A 22,852-nucleotide genomic window follows, 5' to 3' on the forward strand; every position below is an offset into this window, starting at 1 on the left:
CGGCGCTCCAGCCAGAGCGCGGGATTGGGGGCCACTCCACGCAGCTCCTGGAGGCAGCGGCATGGCCCCCCTCTAGCTCCTATGCACTCCAATGGCCCCCTTTGGTGCGCCAATGGGAGCTGTAGGGGCACTGCCTGCAGACGGGGCAGTGTGCAGAGCCGCCTGGCTGCGCAGGAGCTGGAGCAGGGACATGCCGCTGCTTCCAGGAGCCGCTTGAGGTAAGCGCCGCCTGGAGCCTGCATCCCGAGCCTCTCCCCATGCCCCAGCCCCCTGCCCCAGCCCTGATCCCCTCGATCCCAGCCCCGAGCACCCTCCTGCATGCCAAACATCTCATCCCTAGCCCCACCCCAGAGCCTGCACCTCCAGCTGAAGCTCTCACTCCTCCACCCCAGCCCCCTCCCAGACTCTGAACTCATTTCTGGCCCCACCCCAGAGCCCTCACTCCCTCCCGCACCCCAACCCCAATTTTGTAAGCATTCATGGCCCGCCATACAATTTCTATTCCCAGATATGGCCTTCAGGCCAAAAAGTTTGCCCACCCCTGGGCTAAAAGATATTTTAAGTGTGTTAGCAAAATTGTTGTTAAGCATGTTTTAAAACCCTAGTGTAAACAGGGCAAGTTGTTTTTTAACTTACATTAGGGAGGAAAAGTGACCATTAGAGTTTTAAAATGTATTAGTTTAAATGTTTTAAAAACCCACCCTTTCTCCTAAATACAGCCAGCCCCTAGGGGGAAGCATAGGCTTCCACTCAAGCTTACGTATTAGGGTGAAATTCTGGCCCCACTGAGGTCAGTGGAAGTTGTTCTATTGACCATTGTGGCTAGGATTTGCAGATAATGTCTACCTGCTTTGTCTACACTAGAGTTTCAGAACATGAGCAAACACCTAACACATTTTTTACTTCTGTGACAAACCCTTCCATCGTGCTTTAAAAAGCAGTGCAGGCTTCCTCTGGTGATGCTGTGAGGACCTTAAGTCTTTGAAATGTATATTGTATGCAACATTCTGTCATCAGATCAGTCAACTGCCCAAGATTTTTACTTTTGCCCTCTGAACATTTTTTTCCCCTAGTGCTAATAAGATAAGACAATGCTTTCCTATTCATGCATTTCATCTCTTCTAGACAACCAGGGGACCCTTCAGGTTTCACCACAGACCTGTAATCCTAAACAGCAAAGAAGAAAGCTTATTAGTAAAGGGATGCTTGAAACAGCTTCCTTAAATGCATGTCACGATTCGCATCCCTAAGTCTGTTTCTTTTACTAAAGCTCTAACAAAGGGAAGAGCTATGGAAAGGCTATTAGAATACGTCAACCTATTGGAATGGATAGACATATGCAGAGCTCTTCTACATTTCAATCATCTTCTGCTGAACAAAACTGTGCCTGTTAGAATGGCTTAAAGTGGTAATTACTTGAATCATAAGGGCCATACAAAACAAAAAGTTGTGGAATATAGCTTTTTGTAGTCTATAGGCACTGTACATCTCATTGCATTATGCATCTGACAGTAAAAATAGCTTCCCATAGTATATGTACTGCAGTATAACATGGATTAATAGAATTATTTGATGTGGTCCTGCACTTAGAAGCCTAACTCTGAAACTATACTGGAAATATTTGTTCAGAACTGTATGCAGTACAGTACTCCTATAGCAAGATATTTCACTTGAATTGTAAAATAACAAGATTGACCTTAGTTAGAGATTCTGTGGTGCTTTGTAGGAGATCTAGGAGTGATAACCCAGGGTCTTGGCCAATTTTTAAATTGGATAATTTCATTTTGTCCACAACTTCTACCTGCAAATTCACATGGTTATCATATTCTTAACTTCCTGATAACTGATGTATAGTATTGCTTGTTTAGTGTTAAACAGCACTTCAGTCAAAGTGATATATTTATAAGCACACCTTGTAGAGTCAGCATAACATAACATAACTTGAAAAGCCCTTGAGGACCTATTTGAATGAAAGCACTATATAGATATTTATAATACAGTGATGTGAATTTGGGGATGGTGCTGGCAGTCTGAATGTACTTCCCTCTCCACCATACCCTGAAATTGATATAATTGCCAGTAGGTGTTTTGCAAAATAAGTTAAATATGACTGCACCTGCTCTGTAGATTAGAATATGTCTGTAGCACGTTTCCTCTTCAGATCTGTACAGAAAAGTATTGATCCTTCACAGCACCTCCAAGAAGATAAATCTTATCCCTGTTTTACAGTTGGACAAACAGACGGACATGTTAAAGGTCATCCACTAAGGGAAAAAAATTAGGCTATGCCCCTTTTCTCTGAAAGGTTTGTTCAGTTTCTACCCTCCATTTCCCCCCCCCCCTTTTTTTTAAAAACAAACAAACAAACCACACATACACCACACACTAGTCCATCCAGGCTGGCAGACATGAGAACTAGTGAAACAACTTCACAAGAGCCAAACGACTTTTATTCAGACTGCTTACAACTATTTCTGTTTGTTTTGTTAACATGTACTTAATTTCAATGACTAAACAACATTTTGGAGAAAGCATCTGTATTAAAGATTCGGCACCCTCATCCCCTCCATTATAGTGGAAATACTAGCAGTATGCATCATCTGAAATCCACAATAAACCTTCCAGCAGAACCAGGGAAGACCAGAATTGATGTTTCTGATACTTCTAAGATAAAAAGGACAAGTGGGAACAATATCTACATGTTTCAGGCCTACTTTATACATCAATAAAAACACAAAGGGGCATAAACCAAAAATTTTGAAAATCCTTTGTAGATGGTCTTTGAGACTTGCCAAGAACATGTGGATCAGACCAAAGATCCATCTAGCCCAGTATCCTGTCTTCTGACAGTGGCCAATGCCAGGTGCCACAGGGGGAATGAACAGAACAGGTAATCATCAAGTGATCCATCCCCTATTTGCTTCTGGCAAACAGGAGGCTAGGGAGACTATCCCTGCCCATCTTGGCCAATAGCCATTGGTGGACCTATCCTCTATGAACTTATCTAGTTCTTTTTTGAACCCTATTATAGTCTGGCATTGTCCTGGCAGAGAGACTTCAGAAAGAACCATCATAAACATAAGCTAATTCCAGACAATCTTTGCTGGTACCATACAGCAGCTTCATGAAGAAAAGTAAAATATTCCTCAGAACTGTGATACCTTTATCCCAACAGCATCTTATGATGCCTCTCCCTTCTCATGTTGAAGCACACAGCAGTTACTATCAGTAACAGGCACAGCAAACCCCTCCAGCATACCTGGAGACTTTTATAAGACCTGCTATATTTCCAGGTGTATCCAGGGAGTAAAGGCACCTCTGCCCCTAGTTAGTGCCTACCTAGTGAAGGTGTGCAGGCAGTGCTTGCTAATATAGAAGAGCACAGACAAATGTCTCTGTTCCTTCCTATAGAAATAACCCCAAGCAGACTAGCAAAAAGCCTGTATTATCAACCACCTTTCCCTATAATGCCAGGTAAATTAAGCTAACCTTTTAACTCCCACTATCTTTCCCTACAGCCCATGTCCTCACCAGGGCTACTGTATAACCCCTACTATACCCCAAAAACCTTAAGATATTTTATTTTCATATTAGTGGTAAAAAAAGAATATATTTAGCTTTAAACACTTGAGAATTGCATGAAAAGCAGTTCAAAATAGGCAGTGTTTCTGTGACACCATCCCTGCCCATCCTGGTTAATAGCCATTTATGGACCTGTCCTCCATAAATTTATCTAGTTCTTTTTTGAACCCTGTTATAGTCTTGGCCTTTGCAACATCCTCTGGCAAGGAGTTCCACAGGTTAACTGTGCGTTGTATGAAGAAATACTTCCTTTCGTTTGTTTTAAACCTGCTGCCTATTAATTTCATTTGATAACCCCTAGTTCTTGTGTTATGAGAAGGAGTAAATAACACTTCTCATTTACTTTCTCCACACCAGTCATAATTTTATAGACCGCTATCATATCCTCCCTTAGTAGTCTCTTTTCCAAGCTGAAAAGTCCCAGTCTTATTAACTTCTCCTCATATGGAAGCTATTCCTACCCCTAATCATTTCTGTTGCCCTATTCTGAAACTTTTCCAATTGCAATATATCTTTCTGAGCTGGGGCGACCACATCTGTGCACAGTATTCAACATGTGGGCATACCATATGATATTTTCTGTCTTATTATCTATCCCTTTCTTAATGATTTCCAACATTCTGTTCGCTTTGACTTCCACTGCACATTGAGTGGATGTTTTCAGAGAACTATCCACAATGACTCCAAGATCTTTCTTGATGGGTAAAAGCTAATTTAGACCCCATCATTTTATATGTATAGTTAGGATTAGGTTTTTCAAAGTGCATTACTTTGCATTTATCAACACTGAAATTTCATCTGTGATGTTGTTGCCCAGTCACCCAGGGTTTTGGGAGATCCCTTTGTAACTCTTCTCTGTCTACTTTGAATTTAACTATCTTGAGTAGTTTTGTATCATCTTCAAATTTTGCCACCTCACTGTTTACCCCTTTTTCCAGATCATTTATGAATATGTTGAATAGTACTGGTCCCAGTACAGACCCCTGGGGGACACCCAGTGATGAGCTGCCAAAATCTTAACAACCGGTTCCCTATAAAAAGTTCTGATTTAAGGGATGTGCCACAGTATGTATTTTTTGTACCAATAGGGTTACCATACATACGTATTTTCCTGGGAGGCGATTTAAGACCCAAAAAGCCTGACATGTCCGGGAAAATACGGATGTATGTTAACTCTACCTAAAGTTCTTTTTTAAAAAGATGGGCCTGATCTAGAAATGAGCTCCGTTTCACATGTGTGGGTCCCCGTCACTCCCTGGGGGTGTGCTAGGGTGACCAGATGTCCCGATTTTATAGGGACAGTCTCGATTTTGGGGTCTTTTTCTTATATAGGCTCCTATTACCCCCCACCCCGTCCCGATTTTTCACACTTGCTGTCTGGTCACCCTAGGGTATGCACATGTGTGGGTCCCAGCTGCTCCCTTCCCCCCTCATTGAAGCAGGTGTTTAGGGTTTCTGCCCTGGGAACTGCAGGGCACCGGTGGATGTGGGGCTGGCTGCAGACAGGGGCAGGGCTAGCTGGAGGCAGGGGGTGCGGGGCTGGCTCAGGCAAGGCAGGTGGTGCGGGGCTGGTGCAGACAGGGAAGGGGGATGCGGCAGGGGCTGGCTGGCTTCGGGTGGGGGGGCGGCAGGGTTGGAGACAGAGGAGTGTGGGGCTGGCTGGCTTCAGGCAGGGGGGTGCGGCAGGGGTTGGCTGGAGACGGGGCAGGGGGTGCGGCAGGGTGGCAGGTATTCACACGGGGAGAGCGGCTTGGAGCAGCCCGAGCAGCAGGACACAGCCCAGGCCCAGCAGAGCATCCAGGGACCCACCAGGCAGCAGCGGGAGCCCCAGGGCCAGAGGTCCGAGGAGCAGCAGCAGCAACAGGGCTGGGCGGCAGCCCACATGGCTCTCGCAGAGCAGCGCCCCCTGGCGGCCGGAGGAGAAATGACATGCTTCTCGCCAGAGCCCATCAAAGCCGCAGCCCGCCCCCCCCCCCCCCCCCCCCCCCCCGTTGCAGGGAAGCCGGTTAACAAGCGGTTCTAAAACCGCTTCAAAATTTAACAACTGGTTCGTGCGAACCAGCGCAAACCGGCTCCAGCTCACCCCTGGGGACACCACTATTTACTTCTCTCCATTCTGAAAATGGACCATTTATTCTTACCCTTTGTTTCCTATCTTTTAACCAGTTACTGATCCATGAGAGGACCTTCCCTCTTATCCCATGACAGCTTACTTTGCTTAAGAGCCTTTGGTGAGGGATCTTGTCAAAGGCTTTCTAAAAATCTAAGTATAGTATATCCATTGGAATACCCTTGTCCACATGTTTGTTGACCCTCTCAAAGAATTCTAGTAGATTGGAGAAGAAAGATTTCCTTTTACAAAAACCATGTTGACTCTTCCAATACATCATCACATTAGCTATCCTCCAGTCATCTGGTACAGAAGCTGTTTTAAATGATAAGTTGCATACAACAAGCCAGAGAGGAAGTCAGGATCAGTGCTCATCTCAGCACTCAGGAGTTCCTGGCCTTCTGTTCCTAGACCACTGGACCGCACCTATTTCTCCATGGCCAACAATCTCTGGAGTTTAACAAATTCTTTTAGAAGAATAAAATACACTATAACTCCAGACCTTAGTAATTGCCATAGGCCCCAATCCTGCAAAGAAAGCCATGTGGGCAGCCATCCAGGCTTGTGTGAAACCCTAATGGTTTCAGTGCATCTCCTTGTGACTAGCGGGGTCTGCTTACACAGTTCTCTTTGCAATATATAAGGTGTTAAACTGCAGCCCAAATCATCAAGAGCTGGTTAGACTTCCATGAAGTTAGACTTCCATGCATTTAGTTGTTTCAAAAAGCATCCTATTTGATCTTCCAGCAATACATAAGGCAAACTTAAGGTACAATATATTCATCAAATCCCACCAACCTGGCAATTTTTAAAATATTAAACATTGACATTTAAAAACGAAGTCAGATGTTATATGTGAGGTCAGCATTCCCTACCTGTTCAAATCATGTTGCCACTGATGGGGAAAGCTTAGAAAGTCAGTTTAATTCACACAAACTGTAACACAGAATTCTGACTCAAAGGCAGTTACGTATTTTATATGTGAATACACTCCCACATTGAAGCAAATTATCTTTATCATTTACTAGATTCACCTGGAAATGACATTTTGTTTACCTTTTATCCTTCAATTTCTGGGTTTTTCCCCCACCTCTTAAATATTACCATCCTAAACTGAAAATTTTACTCTGGCACAGAAGCTTTAGTTGCTTGGCAACAGAAATTATGTTAATAAGGAGCTAATAACATTTTGAAAAATGCCATATTTGATGGAATTATGCCAAGATTATTTAAAAGCACAAAGATCAATCCCATTTTAATACAGAGTAAAATATCCTAAACTGAAAATTGATAAAGTACTATTTGATAAAGTACTCAGCAGTTAGCTCAGTTTTACTCTGTATTAAAATCCTAGGACCGTGAAATTGACCAAAATGGACCGTGAATTTGGTAGGGTCCTACAAATGGGGTATTCACTTCAAGCAAGATTCTTCCAACATTAACCCAAATTGGACTCTTCAAACAGACTTTCATATTATTAGCTTACTAATTAATGAAAATTTAAACAGGAAAACAATGCAAAAGAACCTGTAACATTTTTCCTACAGGTAGCCCCACAACGGTAGAAAGATCTGTGAACAAGTTAGACTGGAAATATGCTTCAATGCTACAAGGTAGGGCAACTAGTTTGAAGAGATGCAAAGAATACTGAGCTGTGATAAAAGGAAGGGAGGGCAAAGGTGTGCAAGACAAATACACCTTCAAGTGGAAAAAGACTGTATTAGCACTGAAACAGCTGTTTGGTGAATGACAATTCTTAGATGCTACACAAGTTTGGAGTACCTTCATTATGTCTCTTACTCTGTCCACCTAAGAGAGGACCTGAGGTCAGTATTAGACAAATACTTTGAGATGAGGCTGACCAGGAGACCTCTGTACTGGAAAGGAAGCTTACCTAAGGAAAATTCTGGTATGAGTCCAGTAGAAAGTTTCAGATATTGAGGAATGTGAAGTTGGGCTTTCCATGACTGCAGATCATTTTAGCTATTTAGATATTTTTCAAACGGGGGGCCAAAAGTAAACAAACTATCTTAGATATCTGTGGGAGATCCTACCACACATGTTTGTAAACAAGTCATTTTAGGTCTTGGTCAGAATGATTTCAGAAGAGCTAATATAACGTATGAAAAAACAGCTCCTTGATGTCTTTCTGCATTGGAAAACTCCACCAATGGTTGTCAAGTGATTTATTCTTTTTCAAATAGCAACTCTTTTGGAAAACAGCTGATGAGAAAGAAAAAGGGGCAGTGTGGCTACATCTCTGGCAGTGTTTCCCAGTCTGGCGGTCTGAAATTTGTTTTGCTATGGTTTCCCAAGAGGTTGGCAAATATGCTTATTAAACCACTGGGCTCACAAAGAGGTATCTTGACATTTTAGTATTCCCCAGGAGAATACTACGTACGTTTGTTTGTTTTGATTAGCTAAATGAAGCATATGAGACTTGGACTAAACCCCACCATGTTTGTTCCAGTGAGGTCTGAATTGGATGTTCTTGTCGTGAAGTTAAGACTCAGTCCCAGGGCAAAGGGCCATTCTAGTGAATTAGCAGTGTTCTTCAGCTTGGCGATAAAGAATTATAAACCCATGCTATTAGAACTTTTTCTATGAAGCTTCCACATTCAATCTATGTTTTGTAGGCTTTGTAGCAAAGATAATCTTGTAAAAAGTTGTCTCATCTATGCCATAAATTTGCTAAAATGAACATTTTTAACATGCTGTAGGACAATGAACACCAGGTATTTTTTCCCCTTTACTCTTTGTTTTAGCTTCTGTTAGTTTGGAAAATCAGACCAAATAATGAAATGCTTTCCACTCACATTAGTTTGGTGTCTCCAAATACATTTAACTTTTCAAAATCATCCCATTTGGCTTTTCTTTCTACTTCAAAGTGTTACCCTAACCTGTAAGTGTGAGTAACTTCATAAAGGTTGCTCCTGAGAGAGGGCAACTATAGTCTGGTTCTCATTTCTATCAAATTCCATCTTGAGTTTCTTTTGTTATACTCTTTGCATTTGCACCCAAAACTCCCATGAATGGTTTTAACTCACTTGAATGGTTTTGTGGAGGGGAAATACTACAGTCTACTAAGAGAAAGAGCTAATCAAATTAATTTAAGAAAATGAGCAGGATTCTCATGTGGATGGACAGACAGACTCAATCTATCCCTCGCCTGAATAAAGAGTATGTAGGGATAAGACTGTCCATATTGCTTGGCGACAGTTTATTCACCAGCCATTCCACTTTAAAATAATACACAGGGCTAGCCGCTAGGAGCAACTATAAAAAGGCCAAACGTGGTTTTGAGAGGTCTGTGACATAAGGAGAGGGTTATGTGACATGGCGATTTATGCTTTTAAATGCATAGACATTTTGTGGTTGCAGAGTTTCACAGTTCTGGTTGAACTCTTCCCGCAGGACCCTTGCCACAAAGCTGTTGAGGGCATTCAAATGCTGAATCTCACATGCCCTTGGTTTGCAGGGGCTGGACAGAGTTTAAGCACAGTCCCTGGCTTTGGGCCTGTAGGTGGACACTTCAGGTGCAGACCTCATGTCTGACACTCCTCTTCCCAGGTGGGATCCTGTGGTCCAGTTACTTATACCCTGAAACTGGCAGTTCTTGCACAACCCAGAATCCCACTGAAGATGTGAGCCTGCTAGTTTACAGTTCACCTATTTAGGCATACACAGTAGTGAAAGCCACACACACCGACTTTGCACAGGCTTCTAACACCCCATTACTCTTTACTTAAGAATAAAAGCACAGATCATTTAGAAAATAGCAAACACCAGAAATGCAGTGCCCCTCACCCTTCCCTTGGGGGACCATCAGTGCTCAGATGGGCAGGATTCTCCCCTATCTGACACCTGCCCAGCTCCCAAAAGCTTCAGCTGGTGAAAATAGCCAAAACACTACAATGGAGCAGCTCCTGCTTTTTTTTTTTATAGCCTTCCAGCCTTCTGTGTCATGTGACCTCCTGCTTTGCCTCAACAGGAGAGACCACTACCATGTGATTCTTTTGCCAGTCAGCCTGTCCCCTGAAAAAGCAGTTCTCTTGCTTTAGTCTAGGGTGCTTCTATTTGAAAAGAAGACCATCAAGGTTTAGTGGACCTCTATTGTTAGCCCTTGAACACTGGCCCTTGAAATTCAGGAGAACCACAGAAAAAGCAAATAAACCGCACATTCAAAATGGAGTGTACAGTCTGGCACAGATACATGTAACAATTCTCTGGTATCGGACAATTCATAAGCTGTACATATACAGATTCCCCAAATTGTCTCACAGAGGAAAGGACACTCGAACTTTTATTTCAAAGTATGGGGTTTCTTACAACACTTGTGTTTTATTGGCTTGTTGTTTAGGGATCCTTTAGTGCAGATCTGAACATGGAAAGTGAGGTTACCATTCCTTCCTCTCTCCAAGATCCTGGTGCATTCTCATTTAATTTTATAGTCTCTCCTCTTTGTGGATTCCTTTCCATTAGCTTCAATGGGATCAAGCTCTGTTTGTGCATGAGATGGAGAGATATATGCCTCATGTGTCTGATACAAATGGAGCATGAATGGTACTTAACTTCTCTTCCCTAAGTTCCTAACTACACAAAGGTTACTACTGTGTATGGGCCTTAGCCATCTTTCAGCATGGACTGATTTTTTTTCCTGCGTTGACAGGGCCAATAATCATGTTACAGGCCAGACCTTTTTAGTGCAGTCTAAAGGATAGTTCCCTGAACATGGTTTGGTCCCTCTATTCAAACAACACCCAGGAATGTTATAGCATGATTGTCGTATGATTGGGTATCCCCAATATGAATGTAATTGTAATGTAAACAGAACTGCTGCAACATTCTATCTTCTGCCTCTTCCCAAGAGAGAAAGAATCCCCCCCTTTTAAAAAAAACTCTAAGAGGCTTGATAAACGAGTGGTGCATCTTGTCTGAAGCTCAAGTAGTAGAGAAAACAAATGATGGTCTACTGCTGAAAGGGAATCACCTGAATTTAGTTTGCATGCCCCCCCTTCCCTGTCTATTAATATAAAGGCTGCCATAAAATGATGAGCAAGAGATGGTGACTTGCTCTACCCAGATTGATCATGACCTAGTCTGGATCCATTAGACAATCAGCAACTTAGGCCCAAATCCTCAAAAGTTATTCAGGTGCCTAACTCCCATTGAAATTAATGGGAGATAGGCACTTAAATTCCTTTGAGGATCTGGGTCTCAGTGACCATATCTGCCATTAGATAGTCACAGTTGGGGTGGTTGCTAATTTAAAGCATCACAACTGCAGCAATAGGCAATGTGGGTAAATCTGCTGTATGAAAGATGGAGCAATAACCAACTCAAGACTCTAAGGACGTAGGCCAGTCTGTGGAAAGACACAAGTACAGCTTCAGGAATTAGATTTTGGTCAAGTTCTTGGGGAGCTGCTGTAAATGAAGCTCAACAAAATGCTTTTGTCCATTTCTTTTTCAATAAGCAAAACAAAATGAAGAACAGTATATGAAAGAAAGTGAAAGGTATCTAGAGAAAAGCTTCCAGAAATAGTTTCACATCTCAGTTGACATTAATGTAGCCATAATTTACATATAAAGTATCAGTATGACGGTTTGCACGAGATAGCATACGTGTAACTGCAGGGTTCTATTTAGGAATTTCCAAGAGAGTGGGAGGCTGTATAGAGGTCTTGAAGAGCAGACCAAGGTAATAACCTGCTTTAATATATTTAGCAAATGAGAATTCAAACCACAGAAGAATACACAGAGGAGGGGACAAAAGCATTTTCTGGCTGGGAAGTCACTGAATATTCAGAACACAACGGGGGAGGTAATTTGCACAATTTTCATAATGTAAAATGTCTGTCTACCAAGCATGACCACTGAGGCATAAATGTGTGTGATGAGCAAGAGGCCTGAAGACAGAAGTGATCATATACCTCAAATAGCGACTTGACTGCCGGGGGCGCTAACTACTCCACGCTCATCTTCCTGCTTCTTCATTAGGACTTTACCAACTTGTTGCAAGGGGCAGTTTGAGTTTAAGAAGGGGGTAAATATTTTTATTTTTAAGCTAAAAACCACCCGAACCATTAGGGTTCCCTTACAGTTTCTGGAGGTGCCGCACATTGCATAGCGACAGAGAGAATGGGGAGGTTTTAGCTGAGATTGATTTAAAACTGATGAGACAACATGAGGGCCAGCCATGCTATCTGTGGTGTTTGCAATTGAAGAGGACATAAATGAGTAGTACCTTTTGCAAAGCACCATAGAACTCATGACAGAGCTCCTTCCAACTTGGGTTGTTTCTAGTGTTCCTAAGGTTCTCTTTTAGTCCTGCATCTGCTGCCAGCTGGAGCCAGAGGTGCAGTACAGTTGGCACGAGTAGGATGGTAACAGTTTTCTGAGCTCCTGGATAAGCCTTCATATTTATTTTGTACACTTGTACATGTTTCCTTAAGGTCTTTGATATGGGCTTTTGAGTACTTTGATTCTCCCACCTGTGCTATGGAGGTATGCTGCTTTAATTATCTCCTGGGGTCAACATTTGTAACACTATGCTCCTATGATTATATGGGTGTCTCCCACTATTGGGAGGTGGCTATTTAAGTCATCACAAATAGCACTTTGAAGGCCGCTATTCCTAGGAGTTCTAAGTAGTGAGTGACTGCAGCATCAAGTGAGGTGGACCTCAATGCAACTACCTATGATTTTGGCATAGTTACTGCAATGTGTTCTCTAGGGTGCTACCTTTTGAGAACTACTAGGAGACTTCAGGTACTTGAGAAAAGTTACTCAACTTCTTAGAGGTTTGGTTACTGTGATCATGTGATATCAGTGCTCCATGCTTGCATTGGCTTCTGATTCACTTCAGAGTACAGTTTAGATACCACAGTGATAAATAGGAACCCCTGTAGATACAGACGTTGGTTATGAAATATCCAGCCCCAAATATGACCTCTAGGCATTCCCTTGCTACAAGATTTCAGTTAATCTGGGGCACTCTTGCTGTCCCCCTAGGGTTGAACTCTTGTGAATTGGCTGCCAGGCCGCAGTAGAGGGATCCTGACTGTGGAACATACTCCTTCTGAGAGCCCCTCAGAGCCAAGCTGTGGCTGCCTTCAGAACATGGTGAAAGGCATTTCTGTTTCAGATGTTCTCCCAGTTATTGGTGACTGTATTTTTTTTTTTTTTTTTTAATAGTGGCTGAGGGATTGGGATGTCCTATTTTATCTGCCTATTTGATTAGCATGCATACTGGTTGAAAAATTCCTACATCTACATAGCATAAGTATTTTACAGAAAAAAGGAATGAAAGCACACAGGTTGTTTTGGGTTTTTTTTAACAAATGCAGTAAAACAAAACTAACACTTGTACACTACTTTGCAGCACTTCCCTAATGTAAAATGATATAACACCGACATGCACCCATTCCAATTTATTTAGTATTCACTCAGTGGTTTTGCTCAGCAGGGTGTGTGGTTAGTAACAGGTATACAAGCGGAAATGAAAATGAGTCTCAAGAAGCTTTCAACTTATAAATGTAAAAATAAACTGCTCATGGTTCAAGTGGATGTGGAAACATGCAAACTCTCTTACAACAGGGATTGATTCAAGAAGGTGCCACTCACCGGCTCCATACGTTTCATGAAGATAGTTTACTTAAGTTTATGTAATTTCCTTTCATTAGGTTATATTTTAGTAGTTCCTTTTCTAATCACAGTATTGACCATGGACCAGGTTTCCAAACAGGAACCAAACATTAAGCAGCTAAATCCATAGTTACGCTCCTAAATAAAAGTGCCCTTGTTTTCAGAGGTGCTAAACACCTGAGCACAGTTCTTAGACTGTGGAGGTTATCATATTGGTCCACAGAATTAAATACTTTGAGACCATTGTAGTGGGGGCTTTGAAGTCTGAGTAACGAGGTGATCCAGAGAATGTTTTACAAAGCAGTCCACAGAATAAGAGCTCCAAACTGGCATGTAACAGTTCTGGGGGTTGGATTTGACAACTGGCCAGATCAGAGATGCTTGTAATTGAGACTTCAACAAAGAGGATCTGAATACTTTCAGCAGCTACTGGTAAAAGGAAGGAGCAGAGCGGGTTTTGGCAACTAAGAAAGCCAGCCCTGCAGTTGCCTTCCAAGGTGCATGTGGTGTGCCTGTGTGTGTGGTGAGGATGACAATGGATCATGGGGTGGGAGAAGGCTTCAGTACCTGTAGAGAGGAGGTGCTAATAAAGTGAGTGGTACAGGATCTGCATGTCCATGTACTTTGTTCAGGCCTAGGGCTGCCCTTGAAAGTGATCATTGTAACAAGCTCAGTGGATTGTGTGTTTAGAAATACAGATAGAGGAAATATCCTCAAAGCATTCAACTAGACATTTAATAGCACTTGGGATGTGCTGAGGACTTTTCAAAAGCTGGCACTTATGTCCATAAGGCCCCAGTTCTGCAAAGCACTAGTCCCATTGGCTTTAAATGAGTACTTAAGTGCTTTCCTGGACTGGGGCCCTAAATGGAAACTGTTAAGCACTCCTCCAGCATCTCCATCCATTTTTTAAGCCACAGGAGATTATGATCTGCGCCTCTGAGTACAAGAACGGGGGGAGTTGTAGTGCTGCTGGAGGCATTTTGAATGCAAAGGGTGCCACACTTAGAGAGGCTGAGGCCCTGCTTCACCACATTAACAGGTGTTGACATTCCCTATTGTTCCATGTGAATTCTGGCTGAAGAGCTCCATACCCTATTCCTAATGCAGGCTGTGGCTGGACAGACACAAAAGTACAAGTTTCAGAGTAGCAGCCGTGTTAGTCTGTATCCGCAAAAAGAAGAACAGGAGTACTTGTGGCACCTTAGAGACTAACAAATTTATTAGAGCATAAGCTTTCGTGGACTACAGCCCACGTTATGCATCCGAAGAAGTGGGCTGTAGTCCACGAAAGCTTATGCTCTAATAAATTTGTTAGTCTCTAAGGTGCCACAAGTACTCCTGTTCTTCTTTTTACAAAAGTACAACTAAATAATGAATTAAATGAACTTTAAACACTAACAGTGAAGACCCAGACCTCAATATCACACTTTAGAACAGAAAGTTTTATATACAGATGGATGGACAGCACAAGAATCTTTGACAATAAACAGCTCTAGATATTTTAATCTACATGCCTGTTGACGTTGTGATTTTATTTTCCAAGATTTTGTCAAGTAAAGAGTTTGAGTAAGTAGTCAGCAATGTCATTGGTCTCTTTTCCTCCCCTTTTTGGAGATTGGAAATGAACAAAAAACTAATCATCTGATAGGGAAATAGCTTATTGGCACTCAACCTATTTATAACAGCTCCACAATTTCTCCTGCTGTTTCTTCAAGAACCCTAAAGTGGATTTCTTCTGGCTTCCAGCTGCTAAGATCAACTACTAGTTTCTTTTTTTATCTAGATACAAAAAAAGGCACCATCAGTTATGATGAATAAATATCATGTTATTGCAGTAGAGATCTGGTTTCTAACTGCCTCCACATGGGAACCTGCATTGCTTCGGTTCAAAATACCAATTGCTAACACTCAGCTTTAATGTCTTCCTGGTTCCTTGAAGGGAACTGAAGCCTACATACAGATGTTTTGGTGCAGGAGTCAAAATACTTTCTATCCACTTGCACACATGGATACCAAAAGGTTGTTATTTGACTTTCAGGGACATTTCCATTGGTGGGGAATAGAGTGTGTTTATAGAATCATAGTGTTAGAAGAGACCACAAGGGTCATCTAGTCTAACACCGACAAGATGAAGGATTTATTGTGTCTAAACCATCCAAGGCAGATGACTTTCCAGCCTCCTTTTGAAAACCTCCCCTGAAGGAGCTTCCACAACCTCCAGAGGCAGTCTGTTCCATTGTCCTGCTGTTTTTATAGTTAGAAAGTTTTTCCTGAGATTTAATCTAAATTTGCTGTGCTGTAGTTTAACCGCATTGCCTGTTGTCCTGCCCTCTGTGGCAAGAAAACAACTTTTTCCCCCGTCTTTTTTATGGCAGCCTTTCAAGTATTTGAAGACCGCTATCATGTCCCACCTTAATTCCTCTTTTCCAAACTAAACATACCAAGTTTCTTCAGCCTTTGCTCCTATGGCTTGTTTTCCATCATCTTTGTTGCTCGCCTTTGGATCCTTTCCGGTTTCTCCACTTCATTTCTATACATCGGAGACCAAAATTGGACACGATACTCCAGCTGAGGCCTAACGAATGCCGTGAAGAGCGGTACTATCACCTCCTGTGTCTTGCATGCTATGCCTCTGTTAATGCAACCTAAAATTGTATTTGCTTTTTTTTGCAACAGTATCACATTGCTGACTCATGTTGACGCTGTGATCCACCACAACTCCCATATCCTTCTCAGCAGTGCTGCTGCCAAGCCGGTTACCCCCCATTCTGTATTTTTGCATTTGTTTTTTCATCTCTAAGTGCGTTACATTTGTCTTTGTTGAATTTCATTTTGTTGTCTATAGTCCAGTTCTCCAATTTATCAAGATCCCTCTGAATTTTAGCTCTATCCTCCAAAGTCTTGGCAACCCCTCACCCGCAGCTTTGTCTCATCTGAAAATTTGATCAGTATGCTCTCTGTACTTACATCCAGGTAATTAATAAAGATGTGGAACACCGGGCCAAGAACAGATCCCTGTGGAACCCCACTTGAGACCTCCCTCCAATCTGACATCATTCCATTAATAGTTACTCTTTGTTTGTGGTTGTTTAACCAGTTATGTATCCACTTAATGGTAGTTCCACCAAACCTGCATTTCTCCAGCTTACTTATCAGAATGTCATGTGGGACCTTGTCAAAAGCCTTGCTGAAGTCTAGGTATATTATGTCCACCGCATTTCCCCCTATATGTTATGGGCAATTCAGAGTGGTCTCCATTCATTTATCTGCCTGCCAGAATATTCACTACTTCTCGCTAGTGGTGAGTGCACCTGCACACTCTCACAGCCCATCTAACAAGGATGTGCTGTTAGCAGGCTTGTTAAGAAGCACACAAAAAATTCTTTTCTAAAGCTGTCTGCTAAGGTTTTTCCTCTTGAACCTGTCAAAATATTCAGAGATGAAAATCTCTAAAGAGAAAGTACATTTCCATGCTTTCTGCTGCCTTCCCTTTATCCTGGGGGAAATGGAGCTGGCTCAGCCTCTTGTTCAAGTTAACTCATCCTCAGGGCTGCTCTGATCAGTGTACGCTAGGGGCCCTGTTCTATTGGCCCAGAGTTGCCAGAATGCAGCATGCTTCAGTCACACGTCCTCCTGTCTCTTCAGTACTCAGTACTCTCTGTGCACCAGGAGGAGCAGGAACGGATGGTATAAATCAAATTCTCAGATTTATGCCACCGAGGGGTTCTCCTAATAAGGGGAATCCTCAGCTGGCTGCTCAAGCCCCCTTTCTGTCCACATTATCCTTCCAGGATATGGACTAAGAATTTTTGCTCATCAAGATGCTTTTGTTCACACACTTAATCCTTTAAAGAAAGTAAGCTATTAAGACCAAAGTGTTTCTGTGCGAAATATACAACAGTCACCCTAAAGCCACAGTATGGGTTTCTTTTGCACAACTATATGCATCCATATTATGGTGGGGTTTTTTTGCTGCTCAAATGCTCTTTACATAGAGACAGGGCCCAATTCTGCCTTACATGAGTGCAAGGCCTATAGACTTCCACCCATGTCACTGAAGCCAGAATTAGTCTCTTATAGATTAAGATATGTGATCCATAAACCAGGCCTGTCTTTAGGCAGACTAGCCCAGTGCCAGTGGAGAACAATATAGCGGAGATATTTGTGTACCTGAAACTGTGTGAAACTATTAAAGGAAGATGTGTATGAAAGGGTTTAATGGAGTGCAGCCAAAATATTTCAGATTACAGGGATGTAAATTAGTTCAGTTTGACCAGATTTAGCTTGATTGCTTATAAAAGGGCTGATGGGTTGAGGAAACAACTAAAAGTTACAAATGATCCAGAAAGTTAGTGCATCATTAAAAATGAAGACTGCTATTAATTCTAAAACAAGATTTAGTCAAACAGATGTTGAAGAGGGAACTACCGTCTAAACAATTTGGACAGTGTAAGTCCAAAAATGGTACAAGAAACAAAACACACAACCATTTGTCAGAGCCAGCATAACGGGGGTTACTCACCATTGGGGCACCCCTTGTGCCTGCATCTGGGAATTAGCTCTGCCCAGTCTGATATCCCCTTCCTTTGCTCGCTCATGCTGTGGCCCCTCTTGCTCTGTAGGAATTGCAGTGCTTTGTCTGTGTTGCTTGGCCCATCAACCAGATCACTATACAGTTTTTCCCCTTCCAGGGTAAGGAATTCTCTCCAGAGTAGCTTTGCAGATGCCATTCCAGGCAAGTCTTCCCACTCTCCTTCCTACTCTGCCCTCCACAGGCTTTTTTCTCCAGCTTCCTCAGGGGTCAGGATCCCAGGGCTTCTGCTCCCCCAATAGGTTTTCTTCTTCTCTCCTCCCTATACTTAGAAAGTGACTGCAAACTTCCACGCTGTAGCCCCCTTCTGTTCTCTCTTCTTGGCTTTATACAAGCCCTGCCTACTCCTGCCCAAATGGGCTCCATCTTCAATTAATGCTTGTTAGTCAAGCCTAAGGCCTTGGCTACACTTGCGGATTCACAGCGCTGCCGTGGCAGCTGCAGGCACGGATTACACTGGCGCTTTACAGCGCTGCACTTGCTGCGCTCGGGGGGGTGTTTTTTCACACCCCTGAGCGCAGCAAGTGCAGCGCTGTGAATTGCCAGTGTAGCCAAGGCCTTAGTCTCCCTCCAGGTGTAGCCTACTAGGTTAATTAGCCCCTTCTGAGCTACCTTACCCACCTTCATGGGTGGTGTGTGGTGAACACCCCTCACAGCCAGCAACCAAAGTAAGCAGTGTAAATACATTCAAGAAGTGGGACATGTTTCAAAATCTCACAAGGTTATAAGGACCCTAAATTGACTTGGATAGGTTAGGGAGAAGTTCTAGGATGTTTCCAGAGTCAATAAAAACTGGCTATGAAATGATGGTAGATCTGTATCTTCTTTTGTCTGCTAGACATCCTGTATTTAGCATAGGGAGAGCCATAATACAGAAATCATAATTAAAGTGAGTGAGCTGAGGCACCAAGGCTGAAGAAATTTATGAACTGTTGACTTAAAAGTGACCCAGCTTCTCCTAGCTTTTGATGTACAACTCAGACACAGGAGAAAGAGGCTGAGTTTGTATCTTTAGGCAAAGACTTACGGATCGGCAGGAGAGATTTCAGATCTGGAGTCCACCTTCTCCGGTTGGGACCTTCTGATAACACCAAAACCCTTACCTGACAGCTTCCCTATATTGTTTTTTAGGTGGATTAACCTTGACAACACTTCCATAGGGGTGATCTGTAACTTGAAAATGTTTTTCCTCTAATAATATATGCCGCTACGTATGCTGCATTTCTTGAGTTTTGCCTACTGTTTCCATTTTGCCTTCTCATTAAGCATTGTTTCAAGAATATTTTTATGCTATTTTGGTTTTCAGCTGTTCTTCTCAACTGTTAACATAAATGCAGGCTCTCAGAGGAGAATATATTTAAAAGCACTCAAACAGGTTACATTTTATTTTCAAATCGCAAATCAATCCAATTTCTATTTGAACCAACCAAACTCTCCACCATCTAGTGGTGCCCGTATGGTGTTCATGTTCCAACGAGTAGGTAAGCCCTCTGTGATGATGAAGAAGTTTGACATCGACTCACTTTGTGTGCCAGGTTTAGCCAACAGGTTTTGTTTGACGTCAGCAACAGATTCTCGGCTCTAGCTAATCTGCCTGACGACGTGGAGATTGCCTGGTCCCTGTTCACTTCTACCCCCAACTAATCTGCTGAGCAGACGATTGGCTATAGGCATCCAGCACGCCGACTCTGGCTATCGGAGGAGGTCTTCCAGATAATTAAATTGAAGGCCACAGCCTGCCAGCGTGGTGATAAGGGCACTCGTAATCAGCTGAAGCGAAAATTTGACACCCTGGCACTCCGCAATCACGAGGCATATTATTAACCAAGTGGCGGATGATGTCGAATTTGGCTTAGGCAGGGGCAACTTGAAGCTAGTATTCCGTGCCATTCGCAACCTCAGTGGTCAAGAGGTAGTCCCTACAAATGGCATCCTGAATGACAGCCAAGGCCATCCATGCAAATTGGATGATGACATTCTCTCACGCTGTGTGGAACATTATCATAGTGTCCTGAACCATCCTCCAGCTGCACTTATTCAGAGCTGGATGGTCGGGCAGTCACTGCGGTTCTGGATCCAGACATTTGTACTGATGCACCAACATTAGATGAAGTGAAGTGTGCCATGTCTAAACTGAAAAAACGGACGCACAGCCAGTGCCGATGGCAATCCCTCAGAGCTGCTATAAATTGCTATCGATCCTGCAGCAGAATCACTTCTGGCCATCTTTCTTCTGGTGTGGAACCCTGCCAGCTGCCTGGAAGGACAGTATTTTGATCTCACTCTATAAGGGCAAGGGACCGTGCAGTGAATGTAAGAGCTACAGGCCGATCACCTTGCTCTCCGTTCCAAGGAAGGTGTTTGCGCATGTTTTGCTGGCATGCCTGGAGCCTTTGCTACACCGGAAGCGTCATCCCCAACAGTCAGGCTTTACAAGGAAAAGGTCCACATTAGATGCCATTTTGGCCCTTGGCTTGTTGTCAGAGATACATTGTGAGTTCAGAAAGCCCCTGCATGTAGCGTATGTTGATCTTAAGGCTGCATTTTTGATTGAGTAGACTGTGTCACGTTATGGAAGGCCTTAAAGGGCGTAGGTGTCCCTACCACTCTGCTGGACTTGATTAGAAAGCTGCATAATGGAACCACTGCCCGTGTTTGTCTGGGGAACCGGTTGTCAGTGCCTTTTAAATCAGTATCTGATGTTAGGCAGGGCTGCGTTCTGGCCCCTGCACTCTTTTGTCGGGCAATGGATTTCGTAATGCAGCTGATGACGTTGTTCTTTTAATACAGAGTCCCAACAGGTTTCGTGAGGCACTCCAGCATATGGAGGAGGAGTCAGCTAAAATTGGTCTCAGTGTTTCATGGGTCAAAGATAAAACTGCAAAATTTAGAACCTGGTCCACCCATGACTCCAATCTCCTTGAACAACGAAACCATCAAATCAGTTTCCAGCTTTTGCTATCTGGGTTCTATACTTACCAACTCCTCCAATTCTCACACGGAGGGTCTTCATCGGATTGGCATCACAGCATCTGCCATGGGCTGTTTAAAACGGATATGGAATCAACATCTTAGTATGACAACCAAGTTCAGGGTTTATTCAAACTGTATCCTTCCCATACTGTTATACGGCTGCAAAACATGGACACTACGCCACACAGATTGGACAAAGCTGGAGGCTTTCCACACAAAATGTCAACGTAGTATACTGGGAATAAAGTGGGATGACTTCATCTGTAATACAGATGTTCATGGTCGTTTGGGTCTACAGACTACTGGGGCCATTGTCTGCAGGCAGCGCCTTATGCTTTTCAGACATGTCGCAAGGATGCCGCAAGACATTCCAGCAAATGTCATTCTCCAGGTGGTTTGTAACATTTGGGATAAAATTCCACCAACCAAGGGGTGGAGGTGACCCAGAGGCAGACCCCCTATTACGTGGGTTCACCAAGTCTGTTCCGATGTTGTACTCTCAGGTCATCAAGCCTTTGTGGTTGCACAGGAACAGACCAAATGGCGAACGATTGCTACGGCTGGTTGTCTGGCTAAGCGTTGAAGAAGAAGAGGAGAAGCCTCTCTCTCCAGAGTTGGTATAAAATATCTTTGAATATTTATAAAATACTGTGTAATTATATTTGCATTTATGTAACAAATTTACAGTAATGTTAATTTAAACGTGTCTGAAATACTTGATGTCCTGGATTCTTCCCAAGTATAGATATGAGAAACACAAATTTGTATATAAAAACTAATACTTTATCCATTACATTCACTGTACTAGTAAGAGAACTTGTGGGGCTAGATTTTTTTTTTTCTTTTTGTTTCGTAAGTGGGCACATAGCTGGATTTCTGCACATGCAAAATCTCCTGATATACACACTCTTATTAGGATTGTGCATGCATAGTTGTGTGCAAGTGTAAATCCTGACTTCTCTATGTACACTAGGGTCTTGGGCATGCAAGTTAGGGGTGCAAAAAACTGCATGTGCCCTTTTAAAAATCTGCCTGTTGGGACCTACATCCAGTTTTGCTACTGATTCACTGTTAGTCACCTCACCTAACCTCTCCACCTCAGTTTATCAATTTGTTTCAATGGTTATACTCACTTGCTTAAAATTATACATATGTTTAAGTGCTTTGCTGGATTGGGGCCATTATGCTTGTGTATCTTTGCAGGATGTTTTGAGGTTGAACTAATCTCTGTAAATGGTTTCCAAATCCTTGGATGAAATATTCTATGCAAGTACAAATTGTTTCTGTGCATCTCTGCTTGCAAAATAATCTCCTCTCACTGATGCAACAGAGTAGCTACTGTCTCTGATATTGCTTAGGTGAACGGGCCTGATCAGAACAGGAAAGCTGAAAAAAAACCTGTTCTCTTGTATGACAAGTCTTATTATGTTCCTGACAAGAATGCTTCACCTCACTTTTCAGATTCAGAGGGAAACCTATATCAAAACAACCAGCTGCTACAGATAACACTGACCATGCACAGAGTTATCATCCCCTCTGAGGATGTGCTCCGAAAACTAATTGATCTATATCCTTTATAATGCTTACCTGTAGTTATTAAGGTAAGGTAATACAGAAATACATTGACAGAATGGTAAGTGTATGCAACCTACAGGTCAATATTAATAAATTGGTGCATTCACCTCTGCATCTCATGATGACTGAAAGGCTAAATTTAGTGCTTAAGAAAAGTCTTCATATTTTAAAACAAACCTGGGAAGATGTTATCAGTGATCTAGGGTAGAAGATATATGGAGAAGGCTTTCCAGAAAATTACATGGCAATTGCAATCTCAGACCCAGTGTTTATAATTATTTATGTACAGAAAAATTTTCATATTATGCTAACCTAGTCTGTCAGATAATCATTGAAAGATATGCACTAAGTCTTGGATTACCTTCTCCATGC

General features: G+C 42.6%; 1 protein-coding gene across 1 annotated transcript in view; it reads left to right on the forward strand.

The window, feature by feature from the left end:
- The window catches only part of RASGRP1 (RAS guanyl releasing protein 1), a 68,798-nt gene that overhangs the window by 9,134 nt on the left and 36,812 nt on the right, over positions 1-22,852 (forward strand). The window contains exon 3 of the mRNA XM_054028659.1: positions 22,367-22,472. Within this exon, the coding sequence (XP_053884634.1) occupies positions 22,367-22,472 (106 nt within the window). The remainder of the gene's footprint in view (positions 1-22,366; positions 22,473-22,852) is intronic.

This window comes from Malaclemys terrapin, chromosome 4, assembly GCF_027887155.1.
Source record: "Malaclemys terrapin pileata isolate rMalTer1 chromosome 4, rMalTer1.hap1, whole genome shotgun sequence".
Taxonomy (NCBI): domain Eukaryota; kingdom Metazoa; phylum Chordata; order Testudines; family Emydidae; genus Malaclemys; species Malaclemys terrapin.